This window comes from Coenobita brevimanus, chromosome 47 (genome assembly GCF_032717465.1).
Source record: "Coenobita brevimanus isolate Jiangsu-jjx chromosome 47, ASM3271746v2, whole genome shotgun sequence".
Lineage (NCBI taxonomy): Eukaryota > Metazoa > Arthropoda > Malacostraca > Decapoda > Coenobitidae > Coenobita > Coenobita brevimanus.
In genome coordinates, this window is record NC_137000.1 from 28,538,549 (window position 1) to 28,561,799 (window position 23,251).

At 43.9% G+C, this 23,251-nt stretch overlaps 1 protein-coding gene across 1 annotated transcript in view; it reads left to right on the plus strand.

The window, feature by feature from the left end:
- Positions 1-23,251, plus strand: part of LOC145399136 (uncharacterized) — a 125,614-nt gene that overhangs the window by 38,539 nt on the left and 63,824 nt on the right. Inside the window, exon 2 of the mRNA XM_080271874.1 lies at positions 6,404-6,447. Coding sequence (XP_080128000.1) covers positions 6,404-6,447 — 44 coding nt within the window. The remainder of the gene's footprint in view (positions 1-6,403; positions 6,448-23,251) is intronic.

The following is a 23,251-nucleotide window of genomic DNA, read 5'->3' on the forward strand; positions in this document are numbered from 1 at the left end:
CGCCCCTCTCTCTCACTCACACACACACACACACACACACACACACACACACACACACACACACACACACACACACACACACACACACACACACACACACACACACACACACACACACACACACACACACACAGTTGTACTCTCCTTTTACCTGAGTTTATAGTACGTTTCACACACACACACACACACACACACACACACACACACACACACACACACACACACACACACATTCTACATTAATTTTTTGGAAATTCCTTACCTGTGCTCACTCTCACTCACACTCACAACCTCCCTTGCACTCACACGTTCATTTATATTTTTATTTTATTAACATTCTTAGTACGTTTACACACGCTGACTTACACATGAACTCACAGGCCCGACGGACGTCCCCCCCCCCACACACACACACTTGCACACACACCCTGTCACTCACACGCTTACTTGCACTTGCATTTTACTGAAGCTTTTAGTACATTTACAGACTTTATACAGACTTCTAAAATTTCATTCACTGGGAGTTTGTTATATATGCTGTCCTTCACACACACACACACACACACACACACACACACACACACACACACACACACACACACACACTGACACCGTAGTAGAGAGATTCCTACTGGCGTTTTCCATCACATTTCGTCTTTCACACACGCGAGCTGTGATTTTATCGAACATCAGCACTGGGGATGTATTCAATAACATTCTCAAGCATAAGTTATGGATACGATTATTTGGTTGCACCTTTATATAGACCTAAACAGCCATCAAACACGTTCTTGTTAATTAAGAGGAAGGATTAAAACGAGGAAGCATGACCAAATATAATTAATTTTGACTTTCATTACTGTACAGCCTCGTTTATCCTGAGAATGGGTTAGGCTCCTTTATTGATAAGTCCCTCGGTCTGTTATTTCATTTTTTTTTTTTTTGGGGGGGGGTTCACACACCTTCACAGGGATACTCATAGACCGATGTGTAAAAAAACGTAATATTCCAACTTCCCAGCACCCTTGCCCACACTGAAAGTCCCTAAAGCAGGAACTGTGATTATGTTGAGAATGCTGACAGGGTTTTGTAATGATGGTAAGGACCTGGTGATTATTCTTAATGGCATAGTATTAAAAAGAATTATGGAAAGTATTAATAACACTAAGGTATAATGAAGAGGATGGTGATGTTGCTGATATTTTATTAATGGTATTTAGGCGTTCATTGCCAGAATATTTATCACAGCTGCCTCCAAGAGTTGACTGACCTCCGTACGGAGATAAATAATGGCAGTGAAGATTTAAAGTATGGCTGCTGGTATCTAAGGAGCACCCACAGACACGATGCTTAGCTGTATCCTAATTTTACGTATTATTACTTCTAAGGTCCGACCAGTGACAGTTAACTAAGCTTTAAGTGTAGTTATTTAGCCAATAGTGGTTTTTATTTTAGTTTTTCAATTCCGGTAAGTCCTTGTGCTAACTGGAGCGTTATCAGCGTATTTTGACCTGGATTTTAGGTACTACATTATCTTTGGATATTCATTAGTCTTAACGCGGCATAAGAGTATTTTGGAATAGTTTAAGTCTCTCTCTCTCTCTCTCTCTCTCTCTCTCTCTCTTTACAGTTACAAATTTCATTCTAGTAACTGCAGCTCAGATGAAAAGCATTTATTGGATATAGTGTACCGACATGGTTTTAGTTGGCCAAATATCGATACATATCCATCGAATAAGGACGGATTTTCAGCAGTTGTAGAGGTCGTGGGTCGAGTGTGCAAGGTTAAAAGGATGGGAGTCACTGGAGGGCAGGCTAGGTCATGACCCCTGCTGCATTTTTGCCTCACTGCCGGTCGCAAATAAAAAGCGAACCCCTTATTTTGGGATTATTAAAAAATTATCCAACCACCAGAAAACCCAGCAGGAACACGGAGGTAAACATTAGAAGTATATGTTTGATAGGAGTTATCAGAAGTTAGTTATATGTGGAAGTTAAATTGTTTTGACTTCATTTTCGTAAACCGGTCTTAGTTTTGTGGAATGTTAGACGGAAATGTTTTGTGTGTGTGTGTGTGTGTGTGTGTGTGTGTGTGTGTGTGTGTGTGCAGACTATGATCAGAGGAAGGGAAAACATAAAAAATACATCCATACACCAGGTTACAGGTGTCCTTTCATAAAAAATCTAACAGTTGGACTTGAACTGCTGCAGGCTGAAGTTTGGTGCTCTTGTTGCAGTTTATTTTACCTCCTTTCAGAATAGCTTTTTGTCTGTATACGGATTACAGGACTTTGTAACTTGAGTCATTTTCTGAAACTGAGTAATATATATATATATATTTTTTAGGCCTAGTACTGTAAATGATAAATGGATCGTGGTACAATAGGAAAGGAAGCCTGTGTTTTTTATCCTTTGATTCTCTCTCTCTCTCTCTCTCTCTCTCTCTCTCTCTCTCTCTCTCGTGTGTGTGTGTGTGTGTTTGAATTAGTAAAGAGTCGAGCTTGGTTAATACAGATCTACCACGATATACAGTCACTCTTGAGAGTAGCAGACCTGTGGCCCGTATTTTCATCGGGCTATGAGACTCCCTAACACCTCCTCCTTAGCGATTTATTTATGGATACGGCGGGTTAATATCCTCTTTATACTTGATACAGAGTATGGCGATGTTGGAACTATTTATATAACAGGACAGTAAGATGTAAGAAGCAAAGTAAATTGCATAGGAAAATGTGTTAAGATGTAATAAGCAAAATAAATCGCTTAGGAAAAGGTGTTAAGATGTAATAAGCAAAATAACTCGCTTAGGAAACGGAATTAAAATGTAATATGCAAAATATATCGCTTAGGAAAAGGTATTAAGATGTAATAAGCAAAATAAATCGCATAGGAAAAGGTGTTAAAATATAAGCAGAGTAAATCGCGTAGGAGAAGGTTAAGATGTAATAAGCAAAATAAATCGCCTGGGAAAAGTTGCAAGGGAGCTTAACTGACGAGGATACGAGTCGATGTGTTACCCAAGACAGCGTATTTATAGCAGGGCTGGATAGTTATGGGGATGCCGACACCCAAGACGTACGAACTTAATATCCTGTGTAGTGTCTAGGCCTAACACGGAGGCTGTATACCCCTTCCCCCCTTGTCCTTTTCTCTCTCTCGGCACCTCCACACTTTAGGAACCATCGTAAATCTTTTTGCACCTCTTGGCATTATATTCACAAGGCGTATTCTGGTTACAGCCCTGAAATACAGCCCGATTCCAGTCGTAGAGATACTGTTGTAAATCTTCTTTGTACCTCTTGACATATTCACATGGCGTATTTGGGTTAGAGTTCTGAAACACAGCCCGATTTCAGAAGTAGAAAAACTTCTGTAAATCTCTCCCTACCGCGTGACATATTCTCGTGGCGTATTCGGGTTACAGGCCTGAAATAAAGCCCGATTTTCGTACCGGTAGTGAATTCTATCTATCTATCTATCTATAGCCCGACGCCCTAATCCCGCAAAGGGTGGCCGCAGACAAAACGCCTCCAAGTCGCTCTGTCACCCACTATTTGACTACCCTCCCCCCCCCTCCCTCATATACCTCTCAACTCCATCCCTCCACCTCATCCTCGGTCTACCTCTCCCTCTCCTTCCCTCCACTTCACCTACATACACCCTCTTAGTCAGTCTTTCATTCTCCATTCTCTTCACATGTCCAAACCACCTCAGTGTATTTCTCCTAATCTTCTCAACCACATCCACATCCACCCCACAGCGTTCCTTCACTTCTTCATTCGTCAGCCTGTCCCTCCACGTCACTCCACATGCTCCTCTCAAGTAACTCATTTCCACTGCTCTCACTCTTGACTTGTTCCCCTCTTGCAAGGTCCATGCCTCGCTTCCATACGTCAGTGTAGGGATCACAATACTATCATGCAGTGACTTCTTAACTTCCATACTCACCTCCCTATTTCTCATCACTGCTTTCAGTGTACCAACAACCTTCCTTCCATGCTGTACCCTTTCATGTATTTCATCCCCCAAAGTTCCATCCTTACTCACCACACTACCCAAGTACTTGAATGCACTCACATTCTCCATATCCTCACCATCCACCCTCACTGCACACTCTGTGACCATTCCTCTCAAACACCATAACCTTACTTTTGTTTACGTTAACTTTCAGATTCCTCCTCCTACACACTGTCCCAAATTCATTCACCAAACCTTGCAATTAAAAGAAAATAATAATCGTAAATCTTTCTTGCACCTCACCAAAGATAATTTAAAAGAATCATCATAGAAAAAGAATCGTAAGTCTTGTTGCACATCATAACATTATATTTAAGTGGCATATTTGGTTTACAGGCTTGTTATACTGATCGATTTCATTTGTATATCTCTAGCCATACTAATAATGTAATAAATAAACATACACATTTGACTTTTGAGGTATGGCTTCAGTCTTTTAGTTCACCACGATGTTTGTAGAAAAAACGTAAATACACTTCCAGATCATGATGCTCCACTTTTTTTTTTTCTTTAATCATCGTTGCAGGGTTTGTAGGGGTATTGTACTCGTAGGGTGGGAAGCTAAGGAAGGGACAGAACCGACAGAACCCTCAGGACCGTAGTGATTCTCTGCTAACCATGTGTTTAAAATATGTTTATGTCTGCCTTCATTTACCAGACACTTCACAATGAAACTAGAGTGGATATTAATGTGAAAAGATTAAAAAAAAAATCTAATAAGAGTTAACTGCAATTGGAGGTTCTATACTCTGCAAGTTGGCGAATGTTCCCCGTAAATATTTCCTTTGGTCTTTCATTCTAGCAAGTGTTGTCGCTTGTCCCCGGAGTTGCCCTGGAAATATTATCGATAAGAGAGTTCAAAGTTCACTTGTTATATTTGAGATCAGCTACAAGGAATTGAGTATTCTTTGTAGCTTACCGTTCAGCATTATTAGTTATTATTATTATTATTATTATTATTATTAATAATATTTCTGTCCCTTCTCTCCTTGGAGCTGAGATGCGAATGATTGTGTGTGTGTGAATGAGTAAATTGGGAGTGTGTCGTCCTGTCTCGGCTACCTCCTTTTCTTTGGGGGAAGCAGCCTAGGTATATAGATAGATAGATAGATAGATTTTTGTGACATTACATTTCTAGCTAGGGGAATGGTTATAGGTGTTTGGTTTATACTGTACATGAATGTTGCTAGTTTGCCAGGATGAGGATAGGAAAGCCATTGGCGGTAATTTAACACCATTTCCGAACCTCTTCAGTACCACGATCTTGTATAATTCTTGCTTTCTCCAGACGACTTAATTTAACATTGGAGAAACTTTTGGAACTAGAGAGATTACAATACTGATAAGGGGATTACAATACTGAGATGGGGATTACAGTACTGATATGGGGATTACAATACTAAGATGGGGATTACAGTACTGATATGGGGATTACAATACTGAGATGGGGATTACAGTACTGAGATGGGAATTACAGTACTGAGATGGAGTTACAATACTGAGATGGGGATTACGCTACTGACATGGGGATTACAATACTGACATGGGGATTACAGTACTGAGATGGGGATTACAATACTGACATGGGGATTACAGTACTGAGATGGGGATTACACTATTGACATGGGGATTAGAATACTGATACCCATCATAAGCCCCTTCACAACGAGGATGCTTTGTTGAATAGTTTCCTCTCGTAGCGGCAAGAATGAAAAAAAAAAAAAGGACGTGCTCGGGCTGAAGGAATTAAATCATCGAAAGTTCATTTGCCTTTATTTATTTACATATTCATTTTATTTATGTATTTATTTATTATTTAGTGATGCGATGGCGGTAATGGATGGGTAGTAATATTTAGGTTACAAGTGCGGTAGCGATAAATATTTGTACGACATTGACACCACAAATACTTATGTATTTTACTGCGGTGGAGAGAGAGAGAGAGAGAGAGAGAGAGAGAGAATGAACACAGCGGCTAAGGTTTAATGTTTAGCTTAGAAGTAGTGATAAAAATCTGTCCTACATCCACACTAGCATTGGATTAAGCACCAGTGAGGGAATATATTGGCATTGTCTCTTCCGTCCTGACCTGTAATAAGTTAACACGGTCGAGTGATCCCTTGAGGAAGAACATTAGTCTCTCTCTCTCTCTCTCTCTCTCTCTCTCTCTCTCGCTCTCTGAATTTAAACTCCTTTTCGTTGTACTTTCTTGATTATCACTTCTAGTTATTTCAGAATAGTTTACAGTGCATAAAATTGAGACGATACTTTTCACTGTAAAGATAATTTTGCTGGATATTTTCGATCATTTTAGAGGGGATAAAACTGAGGTGATCATTATTTTTTTTACCTTTGTAATATATAAAATTTTCCTCTGGTGTTTCAGATAAAGCCGTGTATTCACCAGGTTACGCAGCCGATAATGGGATGGTGAGTAACTCTTGTTGTTTAGTAATTATTTCTTTCGTAATTATAGATCTTTTGTAGCTGTTCGTGTAGGGCGGTTACTTACCCTACTTCTTGGTATTGCTTATTTATGTGGGTCTTTTATTTGTTATTTGTGTAGATTTTTTTTTTTTTACTTATTTTTGCGTCTTTAAGTTAAGCTGTCTTGTTTCTCCTAAGTACTGTAAGTGAATTCCAGTAGGCCTATATGTGTTGTATTCTCTCTCTCTCTCTCTCTCATTTTTACCCCCTTGATCCCAGAATATAGTTATCTTTTTTGAGTTTCCTCGTTTGTCATCTACGGTACCTAAACCCCTTTGACAGTACTAGTCATGTTTGCTTCTGTGATATAAACCCCTTTGACAGTACTAGTCATGTTTGCTTCTGTGATGTCAGTATTCCTTTTTACAGTACGAGCCAAACCAGCTTCAGTGATCCATTTATTCCTCTACCTACTGCGTCTTGTATGGATTTTATTTGTTTTGGTTCCGCGCTTCATCCCTTCCACCTGAGGACTTTTTTTTCAGGTAATCTCCAGAGGGTGATGATCATGACGGTGGTGGTGGCGGTGATGGTTGTAATTGTGTTGGGAATGATGATTGTGGTGGTGGTGGTGGTGGTGGTGGTGACAATGGTGATGATGGTGTTGATGATGGTGGTGGTGATGTCGGAGCTAACGTGAAGGCCGTGTTTATATTGTTACTACGGCCAGAATCAGATTGCCTCCTGAGGTTCTCACTAATTTACGCAAAAACTCGACTTTCACATTCACATATATTTACGACATACTGCATACCCCACTCTTAAATACTTACGTGCACATTCAAAGCCCCCCACGCTCACATACTCAGCATCCACATTCATAGTTGGCCTCCAGACTCACTCACTCACATGCTCAGCTTACACACTCAACATATTTATCCTCCACACTTACTCAGCCTTCACAGTCACATACTCATCCATCACAGTGGTATTTACACTCATACTGAATCCCCACACTCCTGCACTGAGCCTCCACAATAGAGTACCAGTCTTCACAGCCACATGCTTAAGCCTGCACATTCACTACTGAGCAAATTTATCTCATGACAGCACCTTTTCAGAGCCAGCCCCAAGAAAGGTTTGTTCTCAGTAGGTATTTTCGTAACAATACAGTCGACATTCCGTGCCCGACCAGACCCACACTGTTGCTCCTTGCCGGTACATTCATCAAGGCTACAAAAGATGGTCTTACACTTTCACCCTCAGAAATACTACCTTACTATTCTCAGTGCCATACTCGCACATTTGCACTCTCGGACCTTAATAAGCCCTTCATATATGTAGCTATTTTTGACGCATTTGTTTGCTGTTTACCCTTCACATTACGGCCCGGTGTTACGTGATTGGGTGTTGTGGTTCATGTGTACTTGATTTAACTCTAAGGAGCTACTACCCACAAGGTAAAAAAATAAATAAATAAATAAACGAAAGTAGTAAAGTGTAACAAATGCTGGTTCATAATAGTGTGGCTGGCTGGTGGACGTACAGATGAGTCTTTGTTTTATATTTGTGTGTGTGTGTGTGTGTGTGTAGCCTCGATGAGTTAGAACACCAGTAAAGGAGTACCGAGGTGGTGATAAAGGGTGGGAGACACACAGGTGGCAATCTCTGTCACCCCCACCTGTCCTCTCTACTTCTCTTTACTTTCTTTTTATCCCCCCTTTTCCTTCAGTGTCTCTCCATTCATGACATTTTTTGTATCTACTCACATCCCACTCTGTTTCTCTCCTGTTGCCTTCCTTCCCCAGTTTTTTATGTATGTGTCTCTCTCTCCTTCCCCTCCCCCCATGTATCGCTCTTGCTTCAGTTTTCTTACATGATCCCAGTTTTATCATTCATTCCGTTGTATCTCCTCTCCCTTTCCACTTTATCACGCTTGTTAATTCTCTGCTATCTATCTAGGCTGCTTCCAAACCCCCTCCCTTTTATCTCCCCCCTTCTCATTTTTCATTGTACTTTTCACTTCTCGTAGCTACATACCGGTATCTTTTATTTTCCTTGACCTCTTTTCCCACTTCCATTTCTCCATTTCCTGAATGTTTTCGCCTCCACAGCCACGTCTTCCCTTTCCTTGGCTCCCCTTCGCATTTCCCTTCCATATTCTCCTGTCTCGGTTCTGGTATCATCTCTTTTTTTCTTCTCTGTTTGTCCTTTTCTCTTGTCTTCCGTCTGTATCCTTTTCTTCCTTCATCTTCTTACCTTCCCCTTTTCTTTCCCTGCTTACCCTTGCTTCCCTTACTTTCTTTTCCAGTCTCTTCCCTTCCCCCATCCCTCCATTACCTCCTCCAGCCCTTCGTCCACCACTTTTCTCTCTTCAACCTCTCGTTTACCTTCCTCAGCCCCTTTTCCTCCATCTTTTCCCTCTCCAGTCCCCCCTTCTCCCTCTTTCCTCTCAAGCCCCTCTTCATCCTCCATTTCTCACTCCAACCCCTCTTCCTGCCCCTTTCCGTTCTCCATCCCCCTCCTCCCCCTTTCCCCACTCCATCCCCTTTTTTTCCCCTCCCCCTTTCCTCACTTCGTCTCCTCATTCCCCCCCCCTTTACCCACTCCATTCCTTTTTCCCTCTCCATCTTCCCCTTTTCTCTCTCCATTCACCCTTTCTCCCGCTTTTCCCTCTCATCTCTGTCCATCAGTACTCCAGCCTTCCTCTCCGTGGCCTGTAGCGGTACAGAGATATCCAAGCCACATTTGAATGCAGCATACATATCCCTACCAATTTGTCGTGTTTATGGCCTTTAGCTTCGTCCGCCGTTATCTGTGAGACTGATAGCGAGGCCTCCGTGAGATAGGGACTGATAGTGTTGATGCTACATATAGGGCCGCTCCGTCTTGGTGCCTCTCAGGAATGCGGTTCAGCTAAGGATTTGAAAGTTTTGAGAGAGTGGGGTAGTATTGGTCCCATGGACGAGGTGGAGGGTTTATAACCGGTCCTATGACTCCTCGAGCACAAGTAATAAAATACTGTATCTGGAGCAGTTTATGTTGTGAGGGTAACAGCTGTTAAGTAAATATAACATGAAGCACTTTACATTTACACGTAAATTCGGGAGGGCTTCTGAACTTGATGATAACTATTTCCTAGATTGTGGGTGCAGTTTATAGTATGATTTTACTCTGGTCATTACCAAGCGATTTAATTCTGCAGAGGGAAACCTAAGCAGATAAATGGTAACTCGGTAACTACCTACGAAAGGAGGCTATCTCCAAAAGGAAATTACATGGCATTAGCCGTAATAACATCGTAAAGTTCATCCGTGTAAGCGAATCCATAGCCTCACGTTATTCATGTACGAGAACGTTTCACTGGCTCATTAAGAACTTTGTGTAAAAGTTATTTTATGTATGAAAGTAAAGATGTATGAGGATGCTACTAGGCCAAAAGCAGAGAGGGAGGGGAAGGCTGGAAGGAAGGAGAGGCTAGGTGAGGGTATGAGGGAGGCACTAGATTGAGAACAGGGAGGGAGAGGCTGAGAGGGCATGAGGGAGACACTAGACAAAAATTAGGGAGGAAGCGGCTAGCAGAGGGTACAAGGGAGCCGTTAGAGTGTCTGGACTAAAAGTAGGGAGGGAGAGGCGAGGCGAGGGTATGGGGACACTGCCCTGCCCTGGTCCGACCCCCGTCCATCTCGACCCGTCCTGATAGGGTGTTTACTCTCACTCCGCCCGGCCTCCGTGACACCAGACTAATGGCTCAATTTCCGCCCTACACCCTCTCAATGCGATCACGGACTGGCCTGCCTAAACTTCTTCCCTCCCTTGAATAAAATATGGCCCCCCTCAGTTTGCTTTCTCGGCCCCCACCTCCTCTTTTTTCCTCTCTCTCCCCTCCTGACACTGCCCCTTCGACGGGATAAATTATCTGGAGCGGGGTCGGATCGGTAGGGGAGCAGTTTTTGTGTCCACTGTCGACGTGTCAGGCCCTTACAACGCTTTGCTTACTCGTTGCTGGTTTTTGCTGCTGTGTTAGACTATGTGGAAGATTCCCTGTACCAGATATTGAGATACGTCTACATTTCCTCTTTAATACTGGTACTAGATGCGATAAAAACCCTTTCCTCTAATACGGTTTTAAAACTGACATTTTTTTTTTTTAACTGACGATTTATATGCATCCATAAGGGACGCCTGTGGCAGTGAAGTGAGGAGTACTCCATTGATTATTATTATTATTTTTTTATCTTCCTTTCGACTACCATATAGTGTACTTGTTTATTTTACGGGATGCCTTTCGTTGTGATGGAGTTAAATCCTGTTATCTTTCACAGTCGTTTACCAGCTAATTTAAAGTCCACTGTATCATGCCTTCTTCATTATGCATTGGTATTTAGATTATACAGTATAGGAGGGTAGGTAAGTCTGCAATTAAGAGTGTAGCTTCTTTCGACTCTCAACCAATTTGCTGTGATATAAACTTTACCTTTTTCTGTCTCACTTCCGTCGACTTAATTCATCAAAGAGAAAGCCACGGCAGCAGGGAGGAGTTAAAATTAATGATCTTGGTTAACACTTTGCCAAGAGTCGGGAACGTTTCAGTAATTGCCGTCCAACACCAGAATGTTTTACAGAGAGAGAGAGAGAGAGAGAGAGAGAGAGAGAGAGATTTTAAGATCCTTGTTGTTGCACTGAAGGTAAATATCTCCGTCTTGGGCCGCGTCAGGAACTACGCTAACGCCTTAAAGCTCCGGGAAGTTGAATGATTCGTTAGCGTAAATAGGTACCTAAATTGTTCTGACTCTTACGCATCTGTTTATGGCTGAATTTACGCTATTTATTTGACTGGGTAATACGTGAAAAAGTCTGGTCCGGCAGCGTAATAATGTGAAGCAGGGGGAAAATTGCTTTAAAATTAACGTGCAAACGACCCCCATTTTTCTTGCCGTTAGAATGCTTGTGAATAAATAGCCTAAATTAAGTGTTTCGTCGGGGAACTTGAGGTACTTTCGCTAAATTTTCGCGTAGTAGTGATTCTTGTTCTGTCTGAGAAGGAGAGTATGTTTTCACCCCTGTTTGTTTATTTATTTGTCTGCAGGATTACTGAAAAACTAAGAGAGATTTGGACCAAATTTGGTGGGTAGATATCCCATGTCCCAGGGAACAGTCGATTAACTGTTTGGTCCAAAACCCTGATCATTGGTGAGAAAACGTAACCCATCATGAAGAGTGGTTTGGAAATTACGTTCCCCTTGTCGGAGAGATGCGCTCCATTGAGTGCCCCTCTTGTTAGATTGTTGTCGTCGTCGTCGTCGTCGTCTCATCCAAGCGGTTCTCTCTTGGAATGGCTATGTATTTTTTTTTTTTTTCATGCTTGTAATGTATTTTTCTCACTTGTTCGTTTGGTTGTAATTTATCCCTTCTGTCTTGTTTACGAATTCTTGTTTACTTCGCTCATATCCGCTATTGCATACCTTCGTTTCATTACTCTCTTTACAATTTCAGTAACAATTTTTGCCCACTATATCCTGTATACTTTGTTTTTTCACTGTCTTGTTATGTGGTTAGCCTGTTCCCGTTGTTCTTCCAGAGTGTGGTAATTACAGGAACCGGAATTCAGCAGAAGGAAAGACGTACGAGGAAGGAATGGTAGAGGGGAGAGTAGAAAGGGGGAAAAATGAAGGATAGGAGGGGGGTGAGAGGATGATGAAAACTGTAAGGAAAGGAAGTGAAAATGGTGGTGAAGTTGAAGACAGGGAGGGAGCTGGAGAGAAGGGTAGAAGGGGGAACTGACCCGTTTAGTCCAGTGACGTTATTTTGTATTTTATTCGTGGTACCTCCAGACGATTTTATTCGTTGTCTTCACGTCCTGAAAGCATTAATGAAGGCTGCATAAAAGCCCTCCAGTTCGAAAGCTCTGTTCAATGAAAGCGTCAAGTGGTTGCAGAAATTAGAGGCAGTACACTAGGTCAGCGTAGTGAAGGGACTATTTGAGGTTAAGTTGGTAGTGTGAGAGGTGAGGAGTACAGAACAGGTAAAGGTGAGATTTTGGTATGGTTCTCCAAGCTCTACTTTCTCTGGGAGGGACGATTTTTGCAAGCTTGGAGGTGTTGGTTCTTTCTCCAGTAAGAAAAAAAATGAAGGATTAAGGGGGTGGATGGAAAATGAAATGAGTTAGGATGGTGGTGGTGGGGGTGATGGTGGTGATTGTGGTTAGGCAGGAAGGTGGTGGTGGGGGTGATGGTGGTGATTGTGGTTAGGCAGGAAGATGGTGGTGGGGGTGATGGTGGTGATTGTGGTTAGGCAGGAAGGTGGTGGTGGGGGTGATGGTGGTGATTGTGGTTAGGCAGGAAGGTGGTGGTGATGATGGGGCAAGATTGATGGTGAGGCAGGAAGGTAGTGGTATAAATTGTTGTGGTGAGACAGGAAGATGATGATGATGATTAAGAGTGCGTTATGAATGGTGGTTACTTGAGAATGAAGGAAGGCTAGGGGAAGAGGAGTGAGAAAGGGAGGGAAGAGGGAGAGGAGGAACGAGGAGGTGAAGAAGAGTGTTGGAAGGTAATGGGGGACGTTTGTAGGAGAGAGGGAAGGGAAGAGGAAGAAGGTGGAGAGTAGGGGAAAGTCATGGGAGACGTTTGGAGGAGAAAGAGAGAGAGAGGTGGAGAGTAGGGGAGAAGATCATGGGGACGTTTGTAGGAGAGATTGCGAGGAAGAAGGTGGAGAAAGGGGAAGGCCGTACGAAGGAGAGAGGGAGAGGAGGGGGGAACAGAAGAGGAAAGTGGAGGGGGGGGGAGAAGGTAATTGGGATCGTTTGGAGGGGGTAGGTAGGGATAGGGACGAGAACGATGATAAGCAGCGTTGATTGTGATGCACTGTGGTAAAGAACGTCGATAATGGGAGTGATAATGATAGAACAAGAGGGGCCACGGACTAGCAGCTTTGGGGAGCGAGCGAGGCGGTGGCGTGGGTGCATGACTTGACTTTGCTGGAAATTTAGTGGACAGAAAGAAGTCTTGATTGCCAGTTCAGATATATACGAGAACCAAATCACAATCATGCGTGTGGGATTATAATGTTTGTAAAAATCGGAATAGCAGGGCAAGGTTTTAATCTCGTGTAATCTATGCGCCGCTCTAAATGCTACTTTTCTTGCGTTACGCCTGTGTTCAGTGTTTGGTATGTGTTTTTTTGTACTAGTCGTAAAAAGTGTATCGTAATGGTCGTAATGGTAAACCCTTCATCACCACGACTCATATCTTCAGTGGGGCCGACATTTTTCGTCTGGCTTAACCACTTCACTACGGTGACGTATTATAGTAAGTTTAACCTAACAAAGGTACTTATTTGCCCCTTTTAGCTCGGGTGGTGGCCAGGTGTAGTTAGATTGAAGGGTTGCTTAAGATAGTAACCAAGAATATTCCTTCCCACCTCATAACTAAGGCTTGTTGAACATCATGTAACCACGACGTAACATTCAAGTTGTGGAAGTGGCCCTGCACCATCAGATGAAGGAAAGCCATCTATATTTTAGGTTATTTTTCCTGCCACCAGACTTTTACTTAGGACCAATATTTCATAATGAAGGTGTTAATGAATGCGGTAGTTTTTTGTGCAACTCTGGAACATACCGGTAGACACCCAGCATCCCTTCTACGTGCCATACACCTTCACATATCACCACCTCTTTGCCAAGACCCACCGTCAGTGTTCAGTACATGCTAGAGATGTCTCATTCATGACTGTTGTGATGATATTTCTAGGGGCGTTTTGAGGCATCGATGGGTTTTGTGAAAGATCAATACAGTCGTTTGAAAGAAATATAAATCATGTACTGGTAGCTGATCCTTTCCCCTGCCTGGGATCGAACCTGTATCCTTTTGGAAATTTGGATAAGACATCGGTTCCCTAACCACCAGCACCTCATCCCATCAGAAAGTCTCCCCAAAACGAGTAGAATAATCAGGAAATAGCAGGAATAAAATAAAATCTGACCTGACTGAAGAAAAAGTTTGAGATTTTAGTTAGCTAGGGTCTTTAGTCCCCGATCCACGCTGGCCCTGACGTTGACCTCTGAATAAAATTGTTAGGAAATAGCAGTGATACTAATGAATTAAAAAAAATAAAAGTCTGAAGAAAAGGTTTGAGATTTAAGTTAGCTCGAGGTCTTTCGTCTCCGGTCCACCCTTAGCCCGACGTTGGCCTCTCACACGGACAAATAGGGCTCGTCGGCCACTGCGTCCCCGGAGACACGCAGGGACTCGCTGCCCGAAATGACACCGATTTATACTCTTCAATTAGGCGGAATGTTCCAGCCCTTAGGGAACACCAGCACTTTAGGCGACCCACCCTTTGCTGTCTCTTGCCTACCCATGGCCTCCTGCCTCTCCCCAGCCCTGCCTTAAGTGTGTCCTGCCTGACCTTTTGTGTTGCCATGTTCTGCCTATCCCCCAACCCCACCTCACTCCAACTGCCCCTGCTTTTTTCCACCTTAATCTTTTATGTTGCTGTGTCCTGCCTATCCCTCAACCGTGCCGTACTCCAGCCGCCTCACCTTTGGTCCTGCCTTACCTCAGTTGCAGTTGTTATTCCCCTACCTACCTCTCCTTACCTCTGCCTCACAATTAGTCCTACCATACCTATTTTCCTTTTACCATGCCGAGCCACACTCCACCTCTGCTTTACAGTTTGTCCCGCCCTACACCGGTGTCATGCACTCCTATTTCCAATCCTGCCTTTCAGTTTCTCCGGCCTTGCCTATGTTGCCGTTCGTGTTCAATCCATCCCCAAACCCTGCATCACTTTTTGTCCTGCCTGGCCTCTTTTGCCAGTATTATGCCTCCCCGTCCTACCTCACACTTTGTCCTGCACCTCTTTTGCCAGTTTGTCCCCAGTGCTGCCTCTAATTTTGTCCTGCCTTGCCTGCTTTACCAGTACATGTCCCCAGTTCTGCCTCACACTTTGTCCTGCCTGACCTCTTTTGCCAGTTTGTCCCCAGTTCTGCCTCGCATTTTGTCCTGCCTTACCTGTTTTACCAGTACATGTCCCCAGTTCTGCCTCACATTTTGTCCTGCCTGACCCTTTTTGTCAGTTTGTCCCCATTTCTGCCTCACATTTTGTCCTGCCTGACCTTTTTTGCCAGTTTGTCCCCGTTTGACCTTCTTTGCCAGTTTGTCCCCGTTTCTGCCTCACATTTGCCCGGAGTGTTGATATTGAACATCTTTGGACATACTAGCCTTGCTTGGACGTCGTGTCGTTAGTATACTTAGTTTCTTACCTGAGTTGTCCTAATTAAACCTGGGTATACCTGACGTAACCAGAGTAGACTAGAATTATCCTGATTATGACCCTCCTGTAAACCTCCTACAAGACCCTTCACAAATAAACCAGGCAGGAAAATAAAGGATCATTTTGAATCATGTTTTTTTTCCACGCACTAACGCAGGTTGTATTTCAAAGAAAGTGCTTGTTCAGGGTAAATCTTAAAGTGTATACCATGATTGCCTGGTGTGAAAAAGTCAAGAGTTGGAGTTTGTGGGATGCTTGTGTACGAAACGTTTACACAATGAAGACTCGTTCTGAAAGAGCTTAAAGAGTTTGGGGATGTGGGGTGCGCATTTATAATTTGTACCATGATAGCTTGTACAGGTATCAAAATTTGGGGTTGTAGATATACCATGATAGTTTGTGCAAGAGTAAGAGTTGGGATTATTGAGTGCGCATGTATAATTTGTACCATGATAGCTTGTGCAGGAATCAAGAGTTGGGGTTGTAGAGTGCGTGCATGCATATGAAGCGTTTTTATAATATGTCAAGAGTTAAGAGTTGTTGGGTGCGTGTGTAAAGAGCGTTTGTATAATCTGTACCGTGATGACGTGTCCTGTAAGGGGGTTGTAAGGCGCGTGTGTAAGAAGCGCGGGACTGCCACTGACACTAACAACTTACCCTAATCACCTGGAAAGCAAGAGCAGCCCGTCTCTCATGTGCCCTACCCTCCCTACCCCTCTACTCAACACACAGGCAGTTTGGGGTTTTTGGGATGATTTTGTTTATGTGTGTGTGTGTGTGTGTGTGTGTGTGTGTGTGTGTGTGTGTGTGTGTGTAGATTGTAAAATAAAGAATACATATTGGAACTGAAGAGACTACACCTAGGAAACCCCGGAACGTGTCTCATATTACGCTCACTTCATGACGATTTTACGCAGCTGAGGATAGATGATCTGAACTGGAAGGGTTAGTTACAGCCTCAGTAAATCCCATCGGTACGAGACGCCCTTCCTGAGTAAAATCGTCCGGATGTGTTAAGAATAAACTAAAAACAATGGGGGGGGGGGACTTACACCTGTATTTACGTGGTTAACCCTTTCAATCCGACGAGGTATAATTGTATGTATTTTTGCTCTGTCCGGACGATATTATTTATCGTAGGATGGACTTTTCAGATTAATGGGATTATATAGTCTCTTATCCCCTTCAGTGGTACAATAAATATTTCCTACATTAAGTAAAATTGTCTGGAGGGAGCAAGAATGAACCCGTTAAAGGCATCAGCTGATTCAAGGGGCTAGGTAGGCTGTTGGAGCGAGTTGAAGTGGTTTGCGTCACTCAGGTCACGGGATAAGGTAGCTGTATTTTTTTTAAAGACCAAGTTCCACCAGTGCAGCCCTCTTCAGCGAGCTAAGAGAAGTCCCCCAGCTTGTTTCTTGGTTTGGGAGCTAGTGTATCGAAAAACCTTGGACCGCGAGTTAACAACCAGTTTTCTGGAACTGTTGCAGTCAGGTCCCCTTATTTTACTACCTCCCAGCGCACCTTGGCCACGCGTATCCTGTAACTGTGCCTTTTATTTTATTTTGTTTTTTCCCCGTAACCTTCCAGGATTTTCCATAATCATGTTATTATGTAGGCCTTCAGTATGTATACCTTTACACTTTGTCAGGTGTGCATGTGTGTTACATCGGTACCTTTATACTTACAGAAATAATAGAATTTTAGCCTATTACTTACCCTCCCCAATAAACAGTCTTCCGCACCTATTTTGTTTTAGAAATTGCTCTCATATCCCCCTCCATTCTACCACACAGTGTAAGTACTCCTGTTCGTTCAGCGCTTCGTTCATTCCCCGCCCGTTGTCTTTGTTATTACAGGTATTTGGGGAAATTTTGACTTTCCTTTAATGAAGCTCCTGTCATAACTGGTGGTAAACGTAAGCCGACTTGAGGGAGCGGGGGCCGTCACAAACTCGTTTTGGGTTAATGTATTCCAGCCGCCCGCATGTGTGTTTTACTGCCAATAATCCTGGTGTCATTGGTGAGGATTGTGGCGGCCGGCCCTCGGTCATCGGCTCAGGGCTCGCGTCTCACCTGTCTCATACCATATCTTCACTCACCTTCCTCTGTCTTCACCTACCATCTCCTCACTCACCGTCCTCTCCCTCACACTATCTCTTCACCCACGTCCTCTCCCTCACCCCATCTTTCTTCAACTGTCCTCTCTTTAACACCATCTCTTCACCCACGTTCTCTCCCTCACACCCTTTTTTTCTCCCACTGACCCCTCCTTCACACCTTCTCTTCACTCACGTCCTCTTCCTCACTGCACTCTCACTGCAGTCACGTACAGTCTGAGATGGAAGTTAGCCTGTAGTGAAGAGAGAAGAAAGTTGAGAGAGGTAAGGGGAAAGGTGGGTGAAGGAACGAAAGAGTGAAAAATGAGAGGCGGGGGGGGGGGGATAAGAGTGAGAAGGAAGGGGTGTGTGGAAAGGGGTTGTGTAAGGGATATTTTACCCCTTCTGCTTCCCACTTTCCTCTGCTGGCTAAAGGCCTCAAGGTGAGAGAGACTTAGTTTGTATCACTAACCATAGTTAAGTCTCAGATATGATGCGTAGGTAGGTGAGTACAGGACATTTCAAGTGTGGCGTAGACGTAGTGGAATAGAAGGCCAGCTTTTATCTCTACTTTTCAAGACACCGGCAGAATCCATAGGTCAGCGCTTCCGTGGTCACATCCATCTTTTTATCATTTCATTCGCGATAACATTAGACAAGGACTGGCTAACTTTCCATGGCACAGGATGCAGAGTGGTACCGACCCTGTATCTGTCAACATACTTGGAATGAGCCAAAATCTGCTTTGGGTCTTTGATTTATGCTGTTGGTTGCTTTGAAAGACTGCAATACCACCACTTCTTTTTATGTGCGGTCATTTTTTGCAGCTTTGCTTGTTCATACTTCTGAGACCGGATATGGTTGTTATCAGGTTGAAGGAAATGATGGAGTTTATATATACGCTACCGTGCAAAGTTCTACATCGCGGACAGTTTGATTATAAAAGCTGTAATTATTTAGAGATCCGTTATTTAAACCCTTCACTCAGAGAGCACTCAACTTCTAATTATATGGCGGTAACCATAATGTGATTTTAAAGATGATCCCTCTTTGAAGTAGTTAGTGGAGATTATTACCAGTCCTGTCTGTCTGTGGGGCTCTTCTAAACTGAAAATAGTCATATGATGTCGTAATAAAATATAAAGGAGATCCTGTGAGTGAAGAGATTAACATTAGTTCCATTGTGAGACTGGAGGTGAGGGTGGTGGCGACTCCATGAAGTGTGGGGAGTGACGCCCTCGTTACTGTAGCAAGGAAGTCCATGTGGCCCCTCATGGACCCACACACCACCCTTATTATCCCAACCCCGGGACATGGGCTCATATTTTAAGTAGCATTTAAAGATATCGTAACGTCTCTTCCATGGCGACTGATTATGCGTAGTACACATTAATATCCTTTTGTATGTTACTGATGTCATGTCTTAGAGCGAGCGACTAAGATGTACGGTAATGTGCTTGAGAAATCGCCAAGGAAGTCACCTATGCCACCTGAAACACGGCTTCTCGCAAGTCTAGTCCTCACCCCGACCCTCGCCAAGTTACGCCCGTCATGCAAATATGGAACGGGGAGCCGCCGAGAGAAAATATTAAGGTGTAATCTTCAGCGCACCGTTCGCGTACCTTTTAAAAGTCCAGTATGAAAGGTTAATCTCAGAGGGGCATAAGATCAGCTGATATAGATTTAATATCCTACCTTGAAAGCAGATACCCTCTTCAGACTCGTACTGAGGGTGAAAAAATGAGGTTTCGCTGACATAAAGTTTGATTAAATTTCAACCCTCGAGAGTTTATACCCCGAAAAATGGACGTTCCATTAATAGATAATTGGATTATCATACCTTTCCACTGTTTAAGGTTCAGTGGAGTGTGCGGTTATAAGAATGTAAGAGAGAGAGATGATCGGTTCTCCAGTTTGGAATAATACCGCTTTGGTTCACCTCCCGGCTTCCCCTTTCATTTCTCCGCCTCAGCCGCCCACCCACTCCCTAGCCCACCTACTGCTTGCCACCCACCCTACCTACCCACCCACTCTGCACCTCCCTCCTACCCACACCCCCTCCCTTTCTCATCAGTTCATTCCCTGCTTCCCTCCCTTGCAGCCACCCAATCCATACCACTTTTTCCCATTTAACCACTCCCTGCATCATTTTCTCCACCCACTCCCTATTTCCTTCCCAGTCACACAGTCCATACCACCCCGTCCCATCCACCAACTCCCTTCCCTCCCAGTCACCCATTTCATACCCCCCTCGCATCCATCTTCTTACTTCCCTACCATCCACCCACTCAGTATCCCCCATCCCGTCCACCCACTGCCCACTTCCCTTGCCTTCACTCGCTGCATACCCTCATCCCTTTGCATCCACCCACTTTGTACTTCCCTCCTATCCACCTACTCCCAGTGATCCTCCTCCTTTCTTCCTCCAACTAACCTCTTCCTCCCAGCTTCATACCTTCTCATTTGTGTGCCCATTTCCCTGCCGCCTCCTCACTCACACCATCATAATTCGCTCCTAGATGACGCTCTCTCCTCGTCCATCTTTCCCCCATCTTTCCTCATGCCTTGACCTTATCTTCTAATAACGTCAGCCCGAGGATTTTAGTGTTGCTTTATTCTTCCTATCTCGAGACGGTATCTTCAGCTTAGGAAAGATCTCGTACGGAATGGGTTAATGAAGGTGTATTTAACTCCTCCTATTCACAGTGTCTCCGAAGATGCATAAAATGTCTGAAGATGCTATGAATAAAATGAAAAATAAGTCATGGGAGTGAAGTGGTTAACAGAATTTCGGGGCGATTTTTGTGGGATGGAATGAGGCGAGGTGTCAGTGGGTCAAGGATAATGTGTATGGAGGGGATGGTTGGAAGGTGGGAGGTGACTGACTCTGAAATATAGCAAGTCAGAGAGGCTGGGTGAGGCGGAAGGATAAAGGCGTTGAGATAGGAATATTGCAGACATGTGGAGCGATTTGTGTAGGATTCATGAAGGAGAGATGTGGGTGGGTCAAGGGGAAGGTGTAGGTTTCGGTGGTAGAGGCAAGGTGAGAAGTGACTAACTGGGAAATATAGCAAGTCTGTGAGCTTGTGCTAGGCGTAAGGACTACTGAAAGGCGTGTTGAGATAGGAATTTAGCAGACATGTGAAGCGATTAGTCTGGGGTGGAGTAAAGCAAAATGTGGGTGGGTCAAGGCTAAGGTGTGGGTTCAGGTGGTAGAGGTAAGGTGGAAGGTGACTGGCACTGAAATATAGCTAGTCATGGAGGCTGGGCTAGGCGGAAGGACCGAAGGAGAAAGGTGGGTGGAGAAAGGAACCTGCCACGCTCTGGTTGTGAGGGCCAGGTCGACACAAGGTTCAAATCCCTCTCACATACCCTCTGCCACTTTCGGCCTGAGTCAGTGGCTATGTTCCCTTGATTATTGGGGCCGGGCGCTGGGTGGTGAGTTAGTAGCATGAAAATGAAAATAGGAATGTGGGGCGAGGCAGCAGTAGCGTGAAAGGTGAAATGTAATAATGACGCGAGTGGGATAAAGTAATTGGATGAGAAAAGGTTGGGGTGAATGGAGAGAGCGAGAGTAGTTACGGGTCACTACTATGCACTGGGGGGTTGCGTGAGGAGTAAAATCGAATTAGTGAAATGTGTTACGGGTATTGGGTAAAGTAACTGGATGTGGGAGGCTGGGATGGTTGGTTGACTGCTGGAGTGAGTTTATGGTTAGTGTGTTGCGTTGTGGAGTTGTATGAGGAGTGTGAAAGATGGGTACTAATGAGGCTGTGAAATGCGATGATGAGGTGTGGGATAAAATAGCTGAATGATGAAAGATTGGGATGGATGGAGAAATTGAGAGGAGTTACGGTTGATTTCATTGCGCTGTGGAGTAGTACAAGAAGTGTGCATAATCGGTTAGTAGAAGAGCATGTAGCAAAATATGAAAGGTCTTGATGGCACTGTTGCAATGGAAGAAATTATACCTGAATACCAAAGTTGTTTTTATTGTGTTGTGCCTTGACACTAAAGACAACGCGATAGTACTGGAGAGTCGAAATTAGACAGTGCTGAACTTAATGTCTTGTCGTGGTTGAATTGTTGAAGGAAAGATTGTGAAAGAGTAATATAGGACGAGGTGGCAGGAGAGTGGGAAGGCAGTGCAGTGTGGAGTATGAGAGATGGAGTGATAGAGATGTGAGGCTGCAAGTGGAGTAGGGAAAACGAGGGGCAGTAAAGGCTAAAGTCAGACTGGGTGGGTGGATGAGTATGTGATGGCTAGGCAGTGAAGTAAGTGAAGTTGGATGGAGTGGAACAAGTTAGCCCTGTCAGTACGTGGATGTCATTGTTTTATTCTTACTCCTGACGATTTTATTCAACCAAGATAGATTTTTATAACAAGATGGGTTAGATAGACTTCATTTACTCCTTCGCTGTATAAAATCGGAAAATGAAAAAGAAAACAAACATCGTGCTGAGCCTGAAAGTATTAACCCCCTCGAGATGAAGACTTGGTTTCCTGTTGTAATTATTGTTATTATTATTATTATTATTATTATTATTATCATCATTATTATTATTTTATCATCCAGATTATTTCGTGTACCGTAGGAGAGACTTTCTGAAGTGCATGGGTTACATACACCGAGCATTACCCCTGTTTCTGAAAAGACGTCCTCCTTAATTGAGTGAAATCGTCTGGTGATAAGAATAAAGTAAATATGAGGTCCTCGGGCTGAAGGGGTTAAGAGCATGGTGTGAGGCAAGGTGTGGGTGTAATGTTGAGTGGGGTAGTAGTGTGGAGCGGGACAAGGCGGGGCTGGAGTCAAGAGCAGGGTGAGGTAATAGTGCGGAACGGGGCACTCAGATAAGAATGGTACGGCAAGAGGTGTGTGTGGCGGCCTGTGTCGGGGGGTCCGGGGCGAAAGAAACTCCATGCAGGGTAGGATGGGGCAGGGCGGGGCGGGGTTCGAGTATCAGCACATGAAATTTGGTACAGGGTGACACGGAAGTATAGGGGAAAGAGGCTAGGTATTATAAGGTAGATCTGACACTCGGACCACATTGATACAACACAGTGCGCGGAGGTGAAAGCAAATGCCTAAGTTTTGACGGCCATTCAGTAAATCCGTGTAATTATCAGATGTGTTCAACCTTCAACCCACATTGCAAAGTATGACAAGCAGCGATACAGAAAGGTCAGACGTATCATCACCACACGCGTCAGAAATTATCGTCAGAATCTGGGGGCTTGTCCACACATTTGAGCGTACAAGATTTAGTCATACGACCCCTAGTGCTATATGGGTTTGAAGTCCGGAGCACACAAACTTAGGGTAGGTCAGCAAGGGAGTGGAGTGCGAGGGGAAGGGGCTTATTGTAGGGTGGGTCGTGAATGTGGTGCAAGAGAAGCGGAGAGGGAATTGGGGCTGCAGTGTAGGGTAACAG